General features: G+C 42.9%; 2 protein-coding genes across 6 annotated transcripts in view; both read right to left on the bottom strand.

Moving 5' to 3' along the window:
- Nucleotides 1-787: 787 nt before the first annotated feature.
- On the bottom strand, nucleotides 788-3339 carry IFT70B (intraflagellar transport 70B). Its single transcript, XM_074595801.1, has one exon. It carries the CDS (start codon nucleotides 3308-3310, stop codon nucleotides 1310-1312), a length of 2001 nt encoding a protein of 666 aa, XP_074451902.1. The 5' UTR covers nucleotides 3311-3339; the 3' UTR covers nucleotides 788-1309.
- Nucleotides 3340-4466: 1127 nt separating this feature from the next.
- The window catches only part of PDE11A (phosphodiesterase 11A), a 142604-nt gene continuing 124153 nt past the window's right edge, over nucleotides 4467-22917 (bottom strand). For 4 of the 5 annotated variants that reach the window (XM_074595209.1, XM_074595210.1, XM_074595211.1 and 1 more), the window contains one exon: nucleotides 4467-9810. In XM_074595209.1, the coding sequence (XP_074451310.1) occupies nucleotides 9649-9810 (162 nt within the window). In that variant the 3' untranslated portion in view covers nucleotides 4467-9648. The remainder of the gene's footprint in view (nucleotides 9811-22917) is intronic. The other variant, XR_012588385.1, reaches the window with a different exon arrangement.

The raw sequence follows: 22917 nt of genomic DNA, 5'->3' as shown, positions 1-22917 counted from the left end.
AATAAGTAATGCCGCGGATCTTAGATCCTTATTTAAAAAAACTTCAGATCGTGCATCGCTTCAGAAGGCAGAATACCAAAAAGGAGAGCAGCCATGGGGCACAGAACCAGATTGCATAAAAACACTGAAAGGTATTTTGGTCTCCCTTCGCTGTGTAACACATAATATGGTTGAAGAGGAATGGGAAGACTATTGAGAAAATACACTTTCTGATGCCAGCATGGTGGAGATGCCAAGTAAAGGAATTAAGCAAATAAACAAGGTTTCAGAGAGGCATTAGGAGATGCAGGAACAGTAACGCAAGGAGGAAACTGAGAAGCAGATTTCTTCCATCTAAGGGCAGAAGTTGTAAGCCTCACATAAAATGGAAGTTACATGCTTTTTTGAGAAATATGGAAAATAACATAAGTTCACATTCTCAAGGTCTCTTACCAGAGACTGATATATTCTAAGAATGGTGTTTTGACTAAAGAGGCAGGCAAATGGAGGACTGCGTTATTAAACACGCACTTGTTACCAAAGGGGTCTGCAGGGCATCAGCTGCCACTCGGATGGCGCAGGCATGGAGACTCTGGGGGTCGCAGAAGCCGAGGGGTGGCACTGAGCAGTGTCTCTGAAGCCAGTTATGTCCAGTCGTAACAAACTTTACTGCAAGGGTAGACCTAAACTGAGGTACTGTCCTGGTATATCCTTCTTGGAATATATTCCTGGTCCCTGTATTAGGTATGCAATTTGCCAGAACACTCGTGTATTATTACTGAGTTAGGAAAAGGCAATGTTTATGTTTGCAGGACTGATTTTTTATTATAAAGGCATTTTTTGTGTATAAATATACTATCAACATGGTCTGTAACATATTAAAAATACCTTGGAAAAAGCAGAAGAAAGAAACATTTCACGCACAGGCACAAATTAGAGAATTAAACCAACTCTGTTTCCTCAATTTCTCTGCTAGAAGAGACAGATAGCAAATTATTTTCACCTGTCAACAAATAAAAAGAAACCTGCTCAAAATTTCAGAAGGATAAAATATTATACAGGTAAAAACTCTATGATATTTTTGTAATGAAGTTCTCGGTCAACACAACGTGACAGATTACTGAGAATACCCCTAGTTATTTGGTGCTGGTTTATTTCATGTAAATATTGTATTTTCCCCTGGATGTTGTTAAAATACAGGACAAAATCTTTAAAGGTGAGCAATCAAGAAAACCCCATACTACCATGGACTACCAGGGTGAGCATCATCTCGCAAGCATAAGAGGAGAACAGTCACAAAGTTCTCATTTCTATTGTACAGGAGTGCCATTTACGCAGTCCACCCAATGATCTTATACATCAGCGCCCTCAAAAGCCTGGCTTCGTAGGTAACTGTATTTTTCCCACTGTGCATCCTCTTCTCTTCAAGGGGTTGCTCGATGACAGCTGGGATGTTTCTTCCATAGAGCTCACACTGCTTCAGAAACTGAATGCACTCTTGAATGACGCTGTCACGTAGCATGATCATGTGCTTGGACATATTCTCCAGCAAGGACAGGAAACACCGTTTGGCGTAATACCATGTATCAGTGCTCAGTTTTTTGTTATATGGCTCCAGGCTTTTAATGACCCTTGAAATACCGAAGTCATAGTTTCCCTTCACACAGTAGAGGGTACCAATGACTAGATTGACAATGCAAAGATGGTAGATGTTTTTATCAGGATTATCATAGGACAGCTGCTCTTCTCCCTTCTCGATCTTCCTCATCAGTTCCTCTGCATCTTCATTCTGGCTTGTCAGGATGTAGGAAACGCAGAGGTTAGCTAACACAATGGCACTGACATCAAGAATGTTGTCATAGTGCTTTTTAACTATCGGTTCATAGAAGCTAATGGCCTCTTTATACTTACTTTCCTGCATGAAGAGTACGTGAGCCACATTGAGCTTCCACACCTCGTGTTCGTTACAGAACTCCACTGATTTGCGGAAAATCTTTTCTACCATTGTGTAGTTCTTCATGTCCCAGTAAATCTTTGCCTGGGCCATCAAGACAGGTATGTATTTATCCAGAGTCTCATCATACTCATTGACTGCTTTTTTTACAGCTTCATCATCCCAGTTTTGCCTAGCTTCCTGTACTTGCTTCGTGAGTTTTCTCAGCTGCTCGATCAGCGGCCCTGCTGAATCATCTAGCTTGTGGAAAGCCTCCTCAGGGGCAGTTTGACAAGTAATAATGGCATCCAAGAAGTTGTACAAGTAAGGTGTGAGCAGTTTGTAGGTCAGATGGGCATTCTCTGCCAGCACATCAGCTGCCAAGTCGTAGTACTGATGCTTGCAATAGAGGAGTAGCAAGTTTCCAAAAGTTTCTGGCGGACAGGGGTTCTGCAGCAGAAGAAACTGCAGTTTCTCAAACCCTTCAGTGGGCTGGCTGTCCATGTTCATTAGCGCTTGGTTGTGCAGCGTGACTGGATCCAGCTCCTCTTCAGCCCTCGGTGGCATGTCTGTGAGCGCCTCCTGGGCCGCTTTCAGGTTGTGCAGCTGGTACTCAATGGCCGCCTTGAGGTTGAAGGCCTCCACCAGGGCTGTGCGGTGCAGGAGCAGAGTGTTTCCTACACTGCGGACATCAATGCCCTCGGTGGTCATGCCCACGCTGAGCTCTGGGTGCTGGTGGATGCCACGCTCTATGATATCGGAGATGTGTTTGAGAGCAGGAGCATACTGCTTGGCTGCGTAGCAGCACAGCGCCATGTTGTAGGACAGCTCAGGGCAGTAACCCAACACTTGCATGGCACCGGCAAACTTGCTGCTGGCCTCTTCGTGCCGCCCCTGCCGGTACAGCAGACAGCCCAGGTTGATCTCGGCGTCAGCCCGCTCTGAGGGGTCCTCAGCTGCTCCAGGGCCACCCTCCGCAGCGGCGGCGAGGGCCTCCTCCACCAGGCTCTTGGCCGCCGGGAAGTCACCCTGGGCATAGTAGATAGCTGCCCGCAGGCGCAGGGCCCGGCCCTGGTAGGCGGGGAGGTCCAGCAGCGGGCCCACGGCCCGTAGGGCCTCGGCGTAGAGCCCGGCCTTGTAGAGGGCCTGCGCCTGGTAAAGCCGGTAGGCCTCCAGCTCGGGGTGCAGCGCCGCCAGCTGCTCGTAGCACTCGGCGGCCGCCGCGAAGTCCTGCAGCTGGTAGTGGCAGTAGCCCAGCAGGGAGAGGCCGCCCCGGGAGCGGCAGCTCTTCTGCAGCTCGCGGCTCAGCAGCGACACCGCCTCCCCGCACCGCCCGCCGCCGATCAGCCCGTAGACGACGGCGGTGTACTGCCCGTCGGGCACCGGCGCGGCCTCCATCGCCGCTGCCACGGCAACGGGCCCGCCGGGGCGGAAGCGGAAGCCGGGCCCCGCGCTGCCATGGCAACGCCGCGGCGGAAGGCGCAGTGGGCGGCTGCTTCCCCCGGAAGCGGGCCCTGCGCCTGGCCGCCGGGCACGCCGGGAGCTGTAGTGCCCGCGGTGAGGCGGCGGGCGGGCCCGGGCCGGGACACCGGCATCTGTGCCGAGCTCTGCCGTCGGCCCGCCCGCCGCCCCTCCAGCGGGCTGCGGAGGCGTCACGGGCGGGAGTGCCGGAGGGTTCCGGCGTGGTGCCCGAGGGAGCGGCCGCATCCTCGGTGTTCGCCGGCCGTTTTCTGTACCCGTTCGTGCTTTATCTCCCGGGCCGTGAAAGGGGCTGTTCAGTGGCGGTTCCGCATTGGGTCACACAGTGTGCGCCTCCTGAAAACTCTGCCTGGGCCTGAACGTGCAAGATCAAAATCAACCCCTTTAATTTCTTTCTAAATGCAGTGTAACAGTTCTCTTCAGCAGTAAGTGGTAGTGTAAAAGCCCTAAGCTAAAGACACCGTCCTGGAACACGGGCGAGAAAGTACGCTACTGCTGTTTTGGACTTCTTGAACATGAAACTTGCCCTTTGCAGCCTGTCAGAATTCAAAGTTTGTCACGGCTGACGGAAGGAAGGGTGTTTTTGTACCTTAGCACAACCTGCCAGCTTTCCTGCAGCTTAAAAAAAGTAGAAGAAATTATTTCCAACTTTTCTGAAACTCTTTCAGCAACATAACTGTTCTTTGCAGGGATATTCCTCCCCACTGGTATTTATACTAAACAGTTATATGTCCAGTATCTCAGCCTGGATAACCTGTGTCATTTCTGTATGCGTAAATGGCTCTGTTACCGTCGCTAGACGAATTTGGTTTCTGGTCATTCCAGACTGATGTCAAGTGTATTCAACAAAGTTAGGTTTGCTCCCGGACATGTGTGCTGCAAGCTCAGGTTTCAAAAACTGGATCTGAGCCGCTCAGTGGCACCTGTTTCCACAGCTCTTCAGTTTGCGTGACTCAGTAATCAATACATAACAGCTCTGATTCATCCTAACGAGGTAGTTGCAAAGAAAATAATAATTAAAAAAAAAATCACAGCAAACCATTAAAATGATTTATTTATTTTTTTTTTTAGAGAGACCAAGTTGTTAATTTCAAAAACATGCTTTAAAAAGCTGGATCAGCATTGTTTGATCTACTAAAGCAAAACAGTGAGGGTAATGGTCTTAAAATGCAAAAAGGAAAAGGATGCAGAAATCTTAGGTTATACATTTGGAAAGTATGTAGGATTCGCTTGCATTAGAAAATATAGTATTTCTTTGCATGTGTCAGTTGTTTGCCATAGGCAAAGGCTCAAAGCTGGTAATGGTATTCGCCACACAACTGTAAGATGCAGTGTCCAACGTGCTTATAAATTGGTAATTAAATACAAAGTAATCCAAGAAAGAAAAGGTAACAAGCAATATACAGTATGTGTTCCAATACTGGCACATTCAAGTGATGGAAATCTCTGGGGTCTCTCACTTCAGCTGATTTATACCTCCCATTTCATTGTTACGTTAGAAACCATTCACATGATTTTACTCTTAACAATCTTCTGTTTATTTGACAAAGCTAATTAAAAAAATGTCTTGCTCTGTATTTTCTTGCCCGGAACACTCTAAGCATTGGAAGTGTCTGTTAGTATGTTTTACATAAAGTTGAAATAAACCTGTTCTAAAACTTCACTTAATGTATAAACCAGCTATCAATAACTAAAATTGTTTTAAATTTATGAAGGGAAAATAAGTATTTGGCCCATAGACTGAAACCCTCCTATTTTTCCACTAGGGTGAATTTACCTAAATATTACAAATGACATTAGGCACTGCTGGTTGCAGTTTTCAAAAATAGTTTGTGAGTACTAGTATTGGCTTTGTTGATAACTACAGGCACATTACGAGATTGCAGTGCACGATAAGAAGGAGCAATTAGCAAAGTCACCAGTCCAGAAAAAATGCAGCCGCTGTACCAAAGACACCATCTGAAGGAATACCTGAGCTAAAACAAAACATACTCCTCTACTCTGCAGCTATTTTCTGCAGGGCGCAAAACAGACTAACGACCTTCTCAGCAAGAGCCCCCGGCCCTGCAGATAGTAGGGGCTGGCTGTGACAGAGCTGCGTGGGGACTTCAGTGTCCAGTTGCCGCATGAGGCCTTGAGGTTAAGCTTCCATGAGCCACTGCTGCCTAACCTTCTCAGCGTGATTCTGCTTTGGAGCAGGAGCAAAACCGTGTCCTGAAAGAAGCAGATGTCTACAGCTTGATCGTGTTCTGTGGAAGTTGTTCTGCTTCACCTGTCGGTCCCAGGCTGGGAGAAAGACAAACTGATGGGGCACTTTGAGGGGAGACTGTCTGATTTTACTACTCGAACTAGGGTCAAAGATACCTCTTGGGCATCTTGTTTTCAAGAGGTGGGAAACCCTTTTTTCTGAACCACAGGAGAGTTTCTGCCCCAGGTGCTTCTCACCTTGACCAGTGTTTGTATTTCTGGTGGCATCACAGCATCATGTTGCAGGGGAGGGCTTTAATCCAGAAGGACCTACTTATGAGCCCCTCCTGAGCTCTTCCACCAAAGCCTGTCTGCTCTGTGCATCTCCCAGGAGTGAAGCAGAAATCAGGGCTGTACCCAGTGAGTGTCCCGTCTCTTTGCTAAGCACACGTAAGGCTTTGGCAGGAGGGCAGGAGACAAGCCCACCCTTGTACTCCCCACAGGCTGGTGGGGAAGGTGTACCCACAGTTCGAAAGCCTATTCCAAATCAAGTACGATTTGAACGTCAGGCTCCTTCCTGATTACCTGATGCAATGCTAGGGCATCTATGCTTTTGCCTTTTTTGTGGTTTTTTTTGTGTTGGTTTTTTTTTTGGTGAGGAAAGGTTGATTTTGGTCAGCAGCCTCACAGGTGGGAATCCTGAGTGGAATTACTGTGTGGCCTGAGGATGGGGATGGGGATGAAGACCCAGGTCTTCTCCCGAGCATTTTCTGATGACAAAATGAGGGCTGCTGGCTGGCTCCTGTGGGACCTCATGGCCTGTAATTCATGAGACAAGAAACCTGACCGAGTTCAGGCTGCAGCTAGCACTAGGCAGTAGGACACCTAGAAAAAAGGCATTGCCATTGAACTAGTTTGAGCACTTCTGGGGCAGAATGAAGCCCCTGTGACTCTAAGGATGGTCCACATGCTCACCACGTTTTAGCATTTGAATTGTGAATGCTACAGCCCTCATTCAAGGCCACTGGGGCAAATAAGTGATGACTTGTCTGTTGCTGAGGCAGACCAGGTGTGTCGGGCATCTCCAGGGAAAGGCCAAGCAGTGCTTTACTGGCACTGTCCTGGGTAACCGGGGGTTCTCCGTCCTCTTCTCTACATGCCCTCCAATTTGTCCTTGCCTCTTGTGGACCTGTGTTTTATATGCATTCGCAGAACTAAACTGATTTCAATGGGTCTTGATCTCCCCTTGTGTAGCAGGCATGGAAACAAGTAGAAGATGGAGAATGCTGATTTAATAACCTACACAGTCATCTCTCCTCTGCACATCTCCGAAGAGTTTGGCAAAACTGGCTGAAGTGCCAGGAAAATGTTTCCCTATCAGAAATAATGAAAAGCAGATACAATTTCCCTCTATCAATCTTGTAAGCATTAGTTAAAAAGTGTTTTCCACCATCTTAAAATATGAGAAACCTGGAGTATGTTTCTTTACTGTACTGCATGCTTCCACAAAGAATCTTCTTTTTTTCTCAAAAATGGAAGTCTTTTGCGGATTCCTAAGCTGAGTGTTAAAAAAAATAATTGGTATAAGATATCTTTTTGTTTGGTGGGTTGGGGTTTTTTTAAGATTGAGCTATATCACTTCCAGAGCCCCAGTGCTGTTCTGAGATGCACTAGTGTGGCCCCCTGGTTTCAGCAGGGTTGCTTCGTTTTGCCTGAGAACAATTTGATAAAGATCTCGCTGTGCTCTCTCATTTTATTCCTTGTGATGGAGGAACAGAACCATAACATTAGTCAGCAGTTTCTGAATTTTGACCTACAATAGCAAAGATACCGAAAGACAGGAGAAATAGATGGAGGCAATTACAAACAGTCACTTGATTGATGGTTGACATTGTTAGAGCTTCAGCTGTATGTCAGGTTGCGGTGCTGCTGAATCCCCATCCCTGCCGGTGGGTGTTGCCATGGGCAACAGTGCACTGAAGCCAATAAAAAGGAGAGGAAATGAGGGGAGACTCAACCTTGGGGGAAGCTGTAGGGTATGCGCTATAAATTATGTTATACTTAGCAATATGCCATATCAAAATTCAGGAAAGCCGTGTGTACCTGCCGGCGGTGCTATGTCAGTTCCTGGTATCTGTTTCTCCCATCAAGTACGTGTTGTAAGTTCTGTATGGCTTGCTGCTTACTATCCTGCGTCTGTCTTTACTGAGGGAAGAAAGAAGTGGTAAAATAATAGCAGACCCGTTTCCATTTGGTGCATGTATTCACTGCTGTGCAGTCTGCATTTCTGCTCCTTCCCTGCTTCTTTCTACTAGAGAAAGGGATGTGGTTTGGTCGCATACTAACAGATTGGTTTGAAACGGTACCGAACTTTCCAGTTATTCTCCTAGACACGTGAATGATTAGTGGCACAGAGGGTTTTTTGGTTTGTTGTGGGTTTTTTTTAAAGAAGTGATCAGCAGATTTGTTGTTTCTGTTTGATTGTCAGACAGATGTAGTCAGCTTTTCAATGGCACTAACGACTCACTTTCCTTAGAAAGCAGGAAAGCTCTTTTTAGCATCTGGTCAGACGGGCCAAGTTCTATTCCCATTAAGTTGGTGCCAGTTCAAGGTGATTCCACTGAAGAAAATGGAGTTTGGCACAGGTGTAAAACTAAGCTGAATTCAGCTTTAGTTTCTGCTGCCAGACAACTCTATATTTAGAATTCCATTTGTCACAGAGTACAAAGGCTTTTTTTTCCTTAGGAGTTCCCCAGGACCTCGTAAGCCCTGCAACATGACTCCTCTTGTGTCTGGTCACGCAGCAGAGAAAGCACCCTCAAATCATAGATCACAGTTTTGCCACACTAGTGATCTTTGCACTAATGGAAAGAGACCAACTTTCAGGTAATACTAGCATCATCACACAGAACTAGACACGTTTGGGTTTGTGACCTATCATGTCTGATTAAATTTTTATGAACACCTCTACCACAGGACGTCTACATGAGAGCCTTGACTAGTGCTGTGCTAGCTGTAATAATAGCATCTCAAATTGTACTGAAAGAACTGCAAGAGAAGAAAGAGGTAGTCAGTCCAGTATGATGATATTCTTCCTCTCCACCATTTCAAAATATTAATTTCAACTGGAAATTTTACTAGAAAGGCTTATCCATGGTCAACTTTTCAATGTAATATAAACCTGAAGCACAAGGCAACAGATTTCCTTTTTTATTTGTATTCTATTTTCATTAAAGCCCATTAATCTTTTCCTTAGGGGACACTGTAATTTTTTTTTAAAAATGAATGTGTTAAAAGAGCATTTTTTTTAAAGAAAATAAAAGAAACGCCTCTAAAATTACCATGCAATATTTTACCTTTATGCAAACTTCCCCTTGCTGAGAAATTTACTGCATTGTTAATAGGAATTTCTCAGGGAAACAGGGACAGGTTGGTGTTTTTAAAGATAATAAAGTTTGTTTTTAAATGTAGCAAAGGTAGGCAATTCTAAAGGCCCTGATCAATCACTAAGAAGCTTTGTTGTAAAAAAATACTTCTTTAGAATACAAAGCAGGCTTTTCAGAACATTCAGGCATAAAAGAGGAGGGAAGAGTGAGAGAGGAACATCACAAAAGCAGGCATAATTGATTCATAACATGTACCGAAGAGATGCAAAACAACAATGTAATTACATACTATTCTGTTTTCCTGCAGCTCCTTGCATATGAATTGACCAGCTTGCATCCCAGTTCTGCTCTGTATTATTAATTTTATTAAGCTGTAAGTTCTTATATTTCAGTCTGTTGTCAGCTTTACAGGTTTTTACAGCAGCAGTTGAAATGTGGGGGAGCTGAATGAATGCTTCTTGTGCTAAGTCTTCCGTGCCGCTCCAGATACCAGCACCGTCTCACCGCAGGCCTTCCTTTCAGTCCCACTAAGCCTCCCAGTAAAAGCAAACTATGCTGCCGTCAAGATAATATCCAATCAATTAAGCATGTCTGTGAAAGCATTTCCCAAAAAAATGGTGGGCCAAAGATTATGAAAACCTTTCAGACAGCTGTTATCGCAAAGCGACACTGACATTTGCAGGCTTAATTTATGTCTCTGAGAGACATGGTAAAGCTAGAGGAAAAGCAGGATGAGGATGCTGCCTGAGAAGGAAGTCTTTTTTGGTGCAGCTCCTCCCATTTACCTCTATTTACTGCCATGGAGTCCAGCATAGGCTTCAGTTTCACATTCAGCTTCACTAGACACTGGAAGAAGATTAAAAAAAAAAAAAAAAAAGGGATGAGAGAAAACATATTGACAGTATTTCCACTACTTTGATATACGGTCCAGGGAGTAACAGGGTAAAAAGAGCTCAATCTGCACCATGCCCCTGCCCTCCTCCCCCCCAAGCTGTAAATTCTTCTGTAAATAAGCTTATTGTTCCCATTGAAATCTCTTTATCATACTTGTTTTACCTGAGGCTTTAAGTAAGCCACCAAAAAGGTCAAAAAAAAGCACATAAGGTGGCAGACTTGCTGCTCAACTACTTTAGCTTTCTAGTAATCCTTAAATATAGTCCTGTTGAGTGAGCATCCCCCCAGTGCCTGAGGCTGGTTGCTGGCATCTATGAGCAGGAGGTCCACTGGCTGGATGACCAGCTGGACAAAGCTGAAATAACCTTCAGATTCGCCCTAGGGCTAGATTCTTACTGCCCATAGATGAGTAAACCACAACAGCACTGCGCTTTCCAAAGCTGGCAAAAAAATTCCATTTCTGTGTGCTCAAAATAAAAAAAAATAAATTGTCTTTTTAGATTTCACTGAAATCACCTGCTTTCTACATACCCAGTCCAAAGCTCACAGAAGTCAGTAAGAATCTGGTTTCAGATGGCTTTGAATCAGTCCCCAAATTATAGAAGTCCTGCACACCTTTGCTAGAAGTTTATTTTACCTTCCCCTTGAGTATCAAATGCTTATGTGGAAAGCCCACGAGTGCTTCACTTGGTTTTGTCCCTCCGTTAAAGAGAGCCAGAACCTCATTAACAGCAGCACCCAGATGCGAAGAAAGGGTTAACCAGTTACCTCCCCAGTGCTCGTGTAATGTGTCCTTTGGGGACAGAAGAGTATTATTCCTTTGCAGCTTTTTTGATTAGCCAGAAGTGGGTTTTGCTGAGAGTTGTGTCTCATGCTTTCTTTGACGGAAACTGTGTATTTGTCATTTGAAATAAAGGGTTAGTGCGAGATAAAAAAAAAAAAAATTAATGACAGAGAAGACAGGAAAAGTTGTTCTTGTAAAAGCGTAGAAAATTATAAGGAAAAGAAAGGGAAGGGGTAGCAGGTACCTTTGCAGTTGATAATTTTCATTATTTGCTTTAAAAAGCAGGGTTAACAGCAACCGCTTTAAATGGTCCCCAGAGCCCAGACACCACTAAAGAACTGGATTTTTTTTTTATAGCTAGTCTGCAAGCCATGGGAGCTTGGTTAGCTGCTGAAGTAAGTCTTGGTAGCTTTTTAATTGAGCTATTATATGATAATTAAGGGTTAATGGCCTGATTTTAAGATGTGCTGAAAACTTGCGATTTCAGTTGACTTCAGTAGAAAATATGAATGCTCAGCACTTCTGAAAAATCACGCCATGAGTAAGAAGCTGATTTGGGTGGAACTCAGAGCAAATCCTCTTGAAATTATTTCCTCAGAATATGGCACAGACCAGGCAGATGATTTTGCAACCCTGGGCCTGGGGTAAGAGGCAGAGTTTACTGCAGTCTCTGCCCATACAGTACTGCTCGCTGGGGACAGTCATTCCATTGATAGAATGGACGTGGATTTGTAACATTCCCACCACTGTGCCTCAGAACTCCCCATTTTTAGCTCTTTATTTCAGACCACTGTATATTCCTCAAACCTGATTTGGCAGAGTCCAAACCAGAGGGGCCATAATACATTATAAACACCTGAAAAGCTCGCTGCTGCTGTCATTGGCGCCTGCATTACCACCGCCAACTCAGTGTCTAGAGGTAGCACCTTAGATATTCAACTCTTGACAGCAACTTATCACATCCTTTCTGTGCAAAGACAGTATCCATCCACTGGTAGTTAAGCTTGCTGGTATTTCTTAAATCTTGAAAGAGTTTTTGTGAAGTATTTTTCCAATACTTAGATTTAAAAAAAAATAATAATCAGTGTTTAAAAATCAGTGTATTTCAAACGTCTCTAAGTGCAAAGACAGCATTCTGCGCTCACACCACATCAGCCCCAGGGTCTGTTAGCACAAAATGCAGTACAGGCTGTCCCCGTCAGAAATGCCAGACCTACTACAGCAGCAACCGATACCCGCTGCAGGCAACGCAGAGGAGAAGGAGCTCACTGGGACAGTGGACTCTGCCTCAGCGTGGCTGTGCAGCTCTCAGCTACGTGACCTTTCTATACTGTTTTGTTGCCAAGACTGACCACAAGACTGTGATGTTTGCAATCCCAGTGCCAGGGGGCAAATGCAGAAGTCTGGGCATGACCTACTGCTGTGCCTGTGCCTCCATCCTAGGCAAATGCCAGGCTCTCACGGCAGGAGACAGCCTTCTCCCCGGCAGTGCCAGGAGGACGCTGAGTGCTTGAGCTGCTTACATCAATTAGCTTTGCCCCGACTACAGGAGAGACCAGAAGCCCAAGTAAGTTGGGAATGGATTCAAGCAGCACCCACACAGTTCCACAGTAATCACTGTATCTTATGAGTTGTAGACACATTTTAAATCCAAAAGTAAATACGTATATTTCTGAGAAATTAATACCTAAGTGCATATTACAGAGTCTAATGACCCAGGTGCAACAGAGGTTACCGCATAAATAACAAGAATGGTTAACTAATAACATTAACTTTAATGAAATAAATTAAAAGAAGTACTTAAGAAAGAATAAACCATGTCTTTGGTATTCATTTTTACCATAGCACAAGCAATTAACTCTATGGAATACTTACAAAATATATAGTGTAATTTTAAGAAACGTTATTTTGTTACATATTAATTTAGATTAGGGATACTTGACAGTGCAGATTTTGCACTTGGTCTATAAAATGTCTTTATTCAGACATTGATTTGATGTTAAAACCACTGCTGCTGTATTTAGTATTCTTTCACTTTGGGACTCTCTCATTCTGATCTAGTCTTTTAATTAAACCAACTACTATAATTCCTATGGAAATTAGCTTTTATTTTATTTTTTCCAGCTATCAAAGCATTTCAGTAGGACTTTTCTGATACAAAGTACACAAATTGGATTTTATTTCTGCTTGAGATGTAATTAAAAACTCATTTGATTACTATATATCTGGCCCTGTTTTAATTATTAAACTCCAGTAATCAATTTTCTTTTATGAAGCTTCTGGGAAATTATCTCAAAAGTAACACATTTCTGTCCCTTCTGGCAGGCTCTCGACCATTTACTGAATTGCATTCATAGCACCTGTTCCTGATCCGGATTAAACACCAATTTATTCCCAAAGCTATTTAAATTTATTTGGCTGTAGTCTAGTCAGGGTTTTCTACCTCCTGGCTGCACTTTTTGCTTTCCACTTTATTGCATGAGAACCCCATGATGTACTGCTCCTCCTCGCCGCTATTTTTGATGCACGCCTCTTACGAACAGCTTTGCTAGTGATCTGTCTAATTTGGTATCCAGCTTCTTAGCGCCCAGTTCATTGTGTGCTTTAGTAGGAAGAGGCTTGGTCTTCAACAGCTGTCTGACATGGGATACCACCACACGGACTCAGAGCTCCAGAAATGGCCTTTTTCCTCGTCCCTCCTTGGCGTGGCAGCACTGGGGGGAGAAGGAAGCCCTGCCTGTGACCTCTGTGCTGCTGCACAGCAATAGGTACAGGATTGGCGACCTTTCCCATTTTATCCCCTTTGCAGAGTGATAAAGGGTGCTGGAAAGGTGGTCGTGCTGGTGGCTGTGCATTCCGGCCTTAGGAAAAGCCAGATAGGTTTGCAGTTCCCTTCTGCAGCTGTGTCTTACCTCAGATGCGTGACTAAGCTGTTTCTCAGAAAGTTACTGTATAGCACCGACTTCTTCTTACCAACTTCAATCATATAGGTGTCTTTTGTGACTTTTCTTACCAATTTCAATCATTTAGGTGTCTTTTGTGACTACGTACTGCTCTGCCCAGAGCATATTTTCACAAGGTATAGCTCCTTTTGCATATAAGCTCCTCCAGTCAAGAAAAGGTTAAAGGCGCTTCTGCAATACATGGTGTGCGCCTGGGAGTGGGTCAGGGCTGCCTGAAGGAAGAGCTCAAATTGGGAGAGCATGAGATGCTCAGAGGAAGCTACTCATGGGAGAAGATAAGGAGGGGAGAGTGTTTTTCCTTGGGTTATAGAGATGTATTTCTTAGGTATATTTTGCTAGATAAAGCATAGAGAATACAGAAATAGTAGAAATGGCGACAAACCCCTTCAGGGAGAGGGTGATGGGTAGCAGTTGAGGCTTTTATTGGTAGATCTACGTCCTGGGTTGAAGGGGGGTGGAGGGGGAGAGGACTTCATCTGCTACATCACCTTCATCTCTGGGAAAGGATGTTATCTGAAACAGCCACCGTGCAGCCATGCAGCACAGATGTGGCCAGAGTCTGTTGTATTCTAAGACTAATAGGAAATCCTTTTAAAGAGGAGCACAATATGCCCTAACTTAGAAACACTGCAGGACCTCCAGAGTATATACTTTTCTTTTTTCTTCTCCCCCCTGCCCCAGAGATTCTCATCCAAATATTGACCAATTCTGACCTTGCTTAACTTACGAGCTTTGACAAGATTACAGCTCACGGAAGTATGGTTGCAGGTCTAATATTTGTAAAGTGAGTTTATGGAATAAGAGCATATAAATTCATTTTTATGACTGATCACATATCAAAAAGTTATAGGTCTCAGTGTTCACTCTACTTTGGAACCCAGTGGTTTCTAATGAATCACTTTTATTATGTAGGCAGTTTCTGAGTTGGAAGGGAGGACTAGTGACCGAGAAGCCATGGGGATAAATTCAGACCTGGTGTAAGCATATGAAGCATTGCTGAAGTCAAGAGAGTCATGACCAGTTACAGCAAAGCTGAATTGGACTCCTGAGTTTTGCTGAAGTGGCTTTCACATGAGAATACGTAGGCCAAAGGTGAGCCATCTATCTGGAAGTCCTTGAACTTCAGATTAGTTCAAATAAAAGGGAGCCTGTACTGCAGTCATCCACAGATTTGATCTTCATAATACAAATACCTGATGGAAGTTGTTTTGAAAATCCAAATGTATTTCTTTATATACACCCATGTACTAAAACCAGAAAGACTGCTAGAATTCTACTTTCTATAGATAGAATACAGAAGATAAAGGGATTAACTTCTACAAACCTTTGACTGTGTGTGTATATGAATTGGTTATTTGCCCTACTGATTCAGGGACATATTTAATCATTATGTTCCAGAAAAAAATACTGTATTTGGGAGGGGGCTGAGTTCATGAAAAAAATAAATTACTGCAATCTCCTCATAGGTGAAGGAGACTTTGTTATTCCTTCTAGGGCTTACTGAGGAGGGGTTGGTCCAGGCCATCAAGTACATCAGTGCATTACTTTCACATTTCTGCCAGGGAATTTTTTCCTGATGCCTAAAAATGTAATTAGATGAAATGAATATACTACTAACTTCCCTGATAGAAAACAGGAATTTCTTTTAGCTTCTCTATGGAAATTGTTGGCAGTGCAGAAGGAAGCCAGTTGTGACTGGAAAGGGATCTAATACCCTAATGCACAAGCGTTCAGCTCTTCCACTATGGGTTAGCATTATGCTTCCTTCTGGTGAGGGTGCACTTGCAAGAATAATGCTGCACTCCTTTGTAAGTAAACAAGCATACTACAGAGAGGTGATTATAAAGTAATATTCTCCACTGGTACAATGTGCCAGGTACTTCAGGGAGGAAAATACGTACAGAGCTCCTGGTAGCCAAATGCGCTCTGGCCAATATCAAGCATGCTACACTGTCAAAGGGCAAGAGTAATACTGAAGGACCGGGCACCTACTGACGTGTTGCTCTAGTTGCAAATGATTCATCTGTTGATGATAATTTCATGAAATTACGGGTTTGCTCAGAAGAGGAAGAGTTATTATTTCATGAACAATTTCTTATTTGTCTCTGCTGTTTATGGTTTTGATTCTAGATCTAAAGCATGCAAGCGACAGAATGTTTCTAACTCTTCCTTTCAACATTTTAACCGAGCAGCTGATCAATGTCTTCTGCCTTACTATTAAATGGATTTTGAAAAACTCTTCAAACCGTATCGGTCTCATATCCTTATTTAGTTCTTTGAATTTGCCTTCAGCTGGGAATTCTGCAGGCAACTGTGATTCTGTTGTGTTAAACACTTACTTGAAGCGTTTCATCCATCATCATTTCTAGTCCTTTTCTGATGCAATGTAGTTTGTGCTTTGTCTTTCTTGAAAACTGAATGGCTGTTAAATTATCCATTTATCTTCTTTCAGATTTGCTGTACAATTTGAGTTCCCTCTATTGGCTGTCTCTTCTACCTTATCTGCCAACTTTTCAATCTACTTCCTCAGATCTTTATATACATTCCCATACACGACTGTGTGTCCTTCGCAACACATTGGGCAGATAATTCTAAATAAGACAGCAACGGAAATTGTAGTATCATGAATTATTCACTTTTTCTCACAGATCAGGCTGAAAGCCTTTAGTGAAGCTCGGCTTCACTAAAGTCAATGGCAAATACTGGTTTTTCTATCTTCTCCCAAATATCTTTGTTGATGATCTGATCTTTCAGGTGAGACCTTTTGACATAAGACGACTATCTGAGAAGCTGAACTACTCTTGTTTGAAGGGGAAAACGTGTTTGTTTCTGCTGTCTCTCCTAAGCAATTTAGGAAAGCTTTTAAGTTCCTAAAACCGTTGATACTAATATAATGTGTCATCAATAATCTCACCAATTTACAAAAATCCTAGCAAAAATAACGTTCTGTTAATTTCTAAAAGCAAAATGAATCCCTCCCTGCTCTCAGGGAATCAAAAAAAAGAGGATCAGGATCTTTGTTCCCGTTGTAAAAAGGTGTTCGTGATACTCTTAGACACAAAAATCCTTGCTCTGAAACCACCGAAACTATGCCTTTCCGTATTACACTGTGAAATAGTGACTGACTTAGAAGGGAATTGCAAATAAAAGCATTCTTTCTTCATTTCCTGGTTTTTCTTTTTTTTTTTGTATAGCTTTTCTTCACCTTTTCTCTCTAGCAGTACAAAAGTAGTAAAAAACCCCAGACTCTTTAGGGTTAAGGGCATGAGGTAAGAAAAACAGTTTGCTGATGCGTATTCCATTACTGGAGGCTGTAACACAGTCATAGTATCTGAGTTTTCTAAAAGTTCAAGAGAATTCATTCCAGGTGGCCTCATTTAGATTCCTCGTTAGTAGACAAGTAACAAAGCAACAACAGTGCAGAACCTCGTTGAGTTCCTGTTTCAAGGCTACAGAAAGATCCTTCTGCAGTACCAAAATCTCCTTTCTCTGGGACAAACCCTTATTCCTAATGTAATCCTTAGCTCCCAACTCCCCCCAGCACTGGCATTTGGCCTGATTAAGTTTCCTCTGAAGCAAATTTCTTACAAACGCAGCAGAATATGTTGCACCTGCTCTTCCTTGGATAATATTACCCCCTGGATTTCAACACAAAGTGAGACTAATTTGATCTGCCAACGTCTGTGCAGCCTCGGTCCACTGTGTATCACATACTGCATCCTGAGCCTATCCACCGTACTAATCCTTGTCAGCCAGGCAGTCCCAGGAAGCGTAGATGCATTATCTCTCACTCTGTGCCCAAATCAAATGTCAGAAATAAGCCTTGCCAAAAGCGTGCATCTTTATGGTGTTATTTAGGATCTATTGACAGTTATCCTCCTCTTCCCTCAACATACTACAAAGGAAAAGCAGATTTCAACAAGTCACGCAGATGATGCAATTGCTTCCTATGAACGTATTTTTTTCGGAATAGCTTAGTCCTGATTCCCCCCAGACCCTGCCTTTTCTTTTTTTAGTTAAAACACTTGTCAACAACTTGTGAACATATTTCAGGGCATGTCCGTGTATTGCTCAGGGTGAGCAGCTCACTGCCTAGTGCCGTCCCTGCCCCCGACGAGTTGCAAACTTAAAATAGAACAGCAGTGCTCTGACTTCTGTACCAACAACCCCAGGTATGGGTGAGTGGTGGGTACAGCAAGCCATTTCCAAAATGTTCACATGAATAAACTCTTCCTCATTAAATAATTTGTAAAGTATTTCAGTTATGACCATACAGAGAAACATCTGAAGGAAAAAGTCATTGTTTTGGCTGCGCCCAGTGACTCTTCCCTGAGTAAGGACCGAGCCACCCCATACAGCCCCTTCTGGACAAGCAGAACTTTAGAGGAGCGGTCCAAACCCTGAATTTCTTATCAATATTTCCTTATGCAAAATTGTAATTGAAGGAATGAGGGAAAGGGGTAGAAGTGGTAACTGAGGAAGGGCTGCATTGGGACGTAGCAGCGTAAGCATGATTCTTAAAGCATACCTTTTCCGCCTTCTCTGCTAAGGAATATGAAAAGCCTTACAACTGTAACTGAGTATACGCTTTTGGAAAAAAATCATGTGTGTACTTCCAATTCAGGTGTCAAAAGTCAACTCTTGAACTGGAGAAGTTAAAGCACAGAGGTAACCATGATTGTTGGAGACTTCTGTATATTTTTACTATGCTATTAAAGGCATTTATTATAATAATGTAATATAATAGATTATATTATAATATATTAATAATAATTATTATTCCATTTATGATAACCCTGTGCGTTTAATGTATGCTTACAAGCAGAATAGATGCTTTTTCAGCTACATCATCATACTCTAGAGATAGTTTTAATTACAAGGCCAGACATTATCCTCTGTAGGAAGACAGGCATATCAGAGCTATTGGAGTTGTAGACAGAGTGATTAGATTTCTTTCTAAGTATGTCAAACAATGTGACAAAGAAGGATTCTGTCCCTCCACATTCCGTTCAAAACATTTAAAGTACTTGCTAGGCTAAACATAAATGTTTCTACTCTTCCCAGATTCCCCCTAGAATCCTGGACGGAGTAATGCAAATTCACTGTTGTAGATACTATTATATGTTTAATGCTCTCAATACCCAAGAAAATCTTGAATAGCACTAAAAATAGCACTAAAATGGAGCGGTTCAATGGAGCACCAAGGTAGAGGTGAGCAGGGCAATCTCAGGCACGCATAAGTTGTAAAAGCCATGAGCTTCTTTATCTTCCACAAAGACATCTCCCTTAAATTTAAATAGCTGCTGTCATTGTCACTGACTACCTGACTATGTATTTATCTGCCCAGAAGCAGAGTGCATGGCCTTTGGCCCCGCTATTCATAGTGTTACTGTCTCTGCCTAACAATGCTGTGAACAGAGCTGGGCTTCTGTTAGCATCTTTTGTTTGATGCGTATCGCCGAAGCTTTGATGTTGTTTGTGAGAAAAATAACGATTAAAAAGAAAAAGATCTTCGCTCTCCCACTCTGTCTGCTCCCCACCGAGAAATCTAATCTGAGTTGGGAAAAATCTGTGGCCGATCCTGTCTTAGGTACACACAAACCACAGAGTTCAGGAGAGAAATCTGTTAGCGTTGAAACTCTTAGCATCAATTTACTGGAGGGTCAGAGAGGCAATTTGTCTTAATGGTCAAAATTCTGTTTCCTGTTACACGAACGTGTATGTCCCCATAGGTACAGAATACTTTCTCTGTGTGGTAAACACAGCTGGCAGTGTAGCCATAGTGCTTCATTTTCAGTGGGACGTCGTAGATTTTCTGCTTCAGTTGTATGTGCTTCCCTTTTATAGAATATTTTAACATAAAAAGGGTATGATTACTTCACACTGAAGCTACATTAATAGATTTGAAATGCTCTACTGTTCAAAAAAAAAAAAAAAGCATTTTTTCCTTATAAATTATTATTCTAACAAGCTTGTTTCTCATCTCTACTGATGAACACTTTTCTTGCTGGCATTTTTGAATGAAGAGCAAATGTGGTGCAGTAAAGCGTAACTAAAGCCCCTAAAATCACAGCTTCAGAGTAAATGGACGACTGCTCTGCTACTCAAGGCAAAAACTCCACTGTCACATAAAAATACCCTGATCAGTGATCACTACAGTAACAAAAAAGTAAATTTAATAAAATTATAATGTCTCAAGTGTAATAAAAAGCAATGAACAAAAAATTGGGAAGCTTTTATCTTCACAAACCTTTGATCCATGCTGTGAAGGAAACAGATTTGATTACTAAGGTATTTTGAAATCGGGGGTGGCTTGATTCCCACATTGAGCAGCAGATATGGGAGAGCGCATGGGAGCAGAGCCATGGCTTACCTTGTGCCAAGAGCAGAGTCAGGCTCGCAGAGCAAACACAAAAAGGTTTTGGATTTAGACACTTGGATGGGGGAAATCTAGCTGTACATAATTCCTGATTATTTTTTTTAATATCCCCAGCTATTATATATCTATATTAATCTTCAAGCTCCACATTAGTTTCTGATGTAGTACATTTTCTACATCTTTGACCTTCTTTCTTCTGGGTAGGATGAGCATTGCAAGGAGCAGTCAAACAGGATTGCTAAGGGAAGGTGCACAGATTTTGATGATTTGCTGGTCACTTGTAAACCTTCTCACAAAAAGGGACCAAACTCAGGAAACAGTTCTAGCCAGGTAAGCAGAGGGACGTGATAAGTATCCCCCGAGAATGGAGACTTTGTTATCCTTTACTTGGGAGAAGAACTGCACCTCAAAGTGGGTTGTCTTGAGCTGCCTTAAAGAAATGAAGAGAGCAGAGCGGATGCATAAGGAGGACGTAGAGTCAAATGTCCCCAGAAGACTGATCAAGTCCCAAAGAATGTTTAAGAACAGAGAAGAAAAAATAAGGCTAGGCAGGCCTTAACTTTGCTCTGCAAAGTTTATATGCTGGTTTAAGTATAAAACATTCCTCATGGGTACTCCGGTATGTAGCCTAGCTCATAAGCTTAGATTGTGGACGAGATATGGTTTGTTATAGTACCATCAGTGGCAGCAAGGTGGTGTCAGACCACTCCTGGAAGTTTGGGCTGTGAAGTTCCTTCTCTACCGCATACTTCAGACACCCGCAGCTGCCAAGAACAGCCTACTCTCAGGAACTCCTTTGAGCAAAGAAAATTTCAGGGGGCTCTGCTGATCCCTTGCCTGACTTTAATGGGAGTTGCCAGCATTCACTGGTTGCTGGGACCATGTCTACTGTGGGGATGTCAAACAGCCCAGAGCACAGCATCAGGTCCTGCTGTAGCAACTGCGTTGGTATGGACGCACGCATTCCCCACAGAGTTCCCTTCAGGGCTCTGGACGCTAGGATCTGCTCACATGGATTCAGGACTTACAATCACTAGCATAGAAAAAACTACACGTGAAAGCCTTGGTTTTGTTCTCTATGGTTTAATGTTGTAATTTTGGTATCAAAATGAGTGTCAAATGTTTCTTTCAAACATACGTTTTTTATAAGCATGATGCTAGTGAGCTATATAAGTACTGCTAAGATTTTATTAATTTGTCAGCTGCCGCTCTGCCTCTTTATGTTGCATTTGTAATGATGTAACCCACGCTCTCCCCACATGCAGTCCCTACAACATATTACAATGGCTAGAATTTTAAAGAATGTATTTGGAAAGGAAAAAAAAAAAAAAAGAAATCTAGGACTTGGCCATAGTTGCAGTGTTCAGCCAGCCCTAAATGGAGGATTTACAATGCCTGAATACACTGCTGATGTGGTATGTGCATTGAGGTTTGATTAAGCTGGATATGAAAATTAAAACTTGGCTTCACATCGAAGAGAGAATCTCCCGCAGTGTGATACTATGACATCAAGTTTTCTGTTTACCCCTAAGGCTGGTGCTGCAATGACTTCCAGGTTTGATGATGTCTCTTTTTTAAGTTGTTGAGCAGCAGGCTAATAGCTGCACAGCATGATGCAAAGACAGCAGAAAACAGGGAAATCAGATGTGAATATATTCCCCAGAGATCTCCTGCTAAGATGGAGCTAACTAACCAGAGCTTTAGCGCTCGGATGTAGTCTCCTCATGCAGAGGATGGGCTGATTATCAGCTCTTCCTGCTTTATAGCACATTTTTGGATTACAGATGCTATTACAAACTATGACTTTTGGTATAATATCCATTCTACTGTAATATGAACTATTATATTAAAAGGAACATTATTTCTCAAGAGTTTTCATCTAAGGTCAGTCCCCCCCGACACTGTCCAAAATGGTCTTGGCATTTTAAAAAATACAGGTTTATATTCTTCTTTGGTGCTTGCTTTCCTTTCATTGTTTGTAAGCTGTAGCTTCAGTTTATTTCATCATGACAAAAACTGACCTAAGAAAAGGACAGGATCTACTGGCAAAGCAGTAGCCCACCTCGCTCTTTACACAAGCGCATGTTGTCCATGTCACACAACAGGAGTCACCTTTGCTGCTGGGCAGTCACTTCATTACTGCCACAGCAGCAGCCTCAGACGCCACAAGGTATAGAGGGCTGGGGGAGCACATCATCCTTCTTACCTCATATGCTGTTGGTGACATATCTGGTCTATAAAGTGAAAAGGAACTGCCAGTTAATTTTTGTTTGTGTGTAGGGAAGCTACAATTCAGGCACAAGTTCGTCAGTTTAATGTTAACACGGGAGCTGGTACCTGCTCCTCAGCTCTTGGCTTTGTATCATCACTGAGCCATGCATTGCTCGGAGACGTGAGGCAGTTCAGGGTGCAGTGGTAACAGGGGGAACTTGTTGCAGTTCCCCAAAAATGCCTAGTGAGAAGATCCCCATGTTTTCTCAGGTATCAACAGCCAAACTGGCATTAAGGTGGTCTATGTGGTCTCAGTGAGTAGGAGGAAGACTGGATGACACAGTTATTGAGGGTTAAGTTTCTATAGTGTTATTTTCCCTTTATCACCCTGCTCATGTAGTTCTGCTTTCTATACAGATAAGAGAGAAGTTAAAATGGTGAAGCTTATGTTACGCAAATCAAATTCTGAAGCTGGTTTAATCCAAAAAAGAGAGAAGCATTATTCTGGTCATCTCTAGCCTTAATGAAGTAGTACTTGAATGCTTACGCACCTTATACCAAGCACCCATGCAGTCTGTGCAGAAGCACGATTAAAAGAGTAAACTCCAAGTTAAACAGCACACAGGCTAAACCACAAACCATTTGTCACTGACCTTAAAGGCTTGGCCTAGAGTGGCCCTTAACGGTTTGGAAAGGAGCCAGAAGGGAATGCAAAGGCTCAG

The sequence above is a fragment of the Larus michahellis genome, chromosome 7 (assembly GCF_964199755.1).
Source record: "Larus michahellis chromosome 7, bLarMic1.1, whole genome shotgun sequence".
Classification (NCBI taxonomy): domain Eukaryota; kingdom Metazoa; phylum Chordata; class Aves; order Charadriiformes; family Laridae; genus Larus; species Larus michahellis.
This window is presented reverse-complemented; position numbering and strand designations above follow the sequence as displayed.

What these genes read in the sequence shown, in the direction of transcription:
- IFT70B (XM_074595801.1), bottom strand. Translation starts at nt 3,310, where the DNA reads ATGGAGGCCGCGCCGGTGCCCGACGGGCAGTACACCGCCGTCGTCTAC.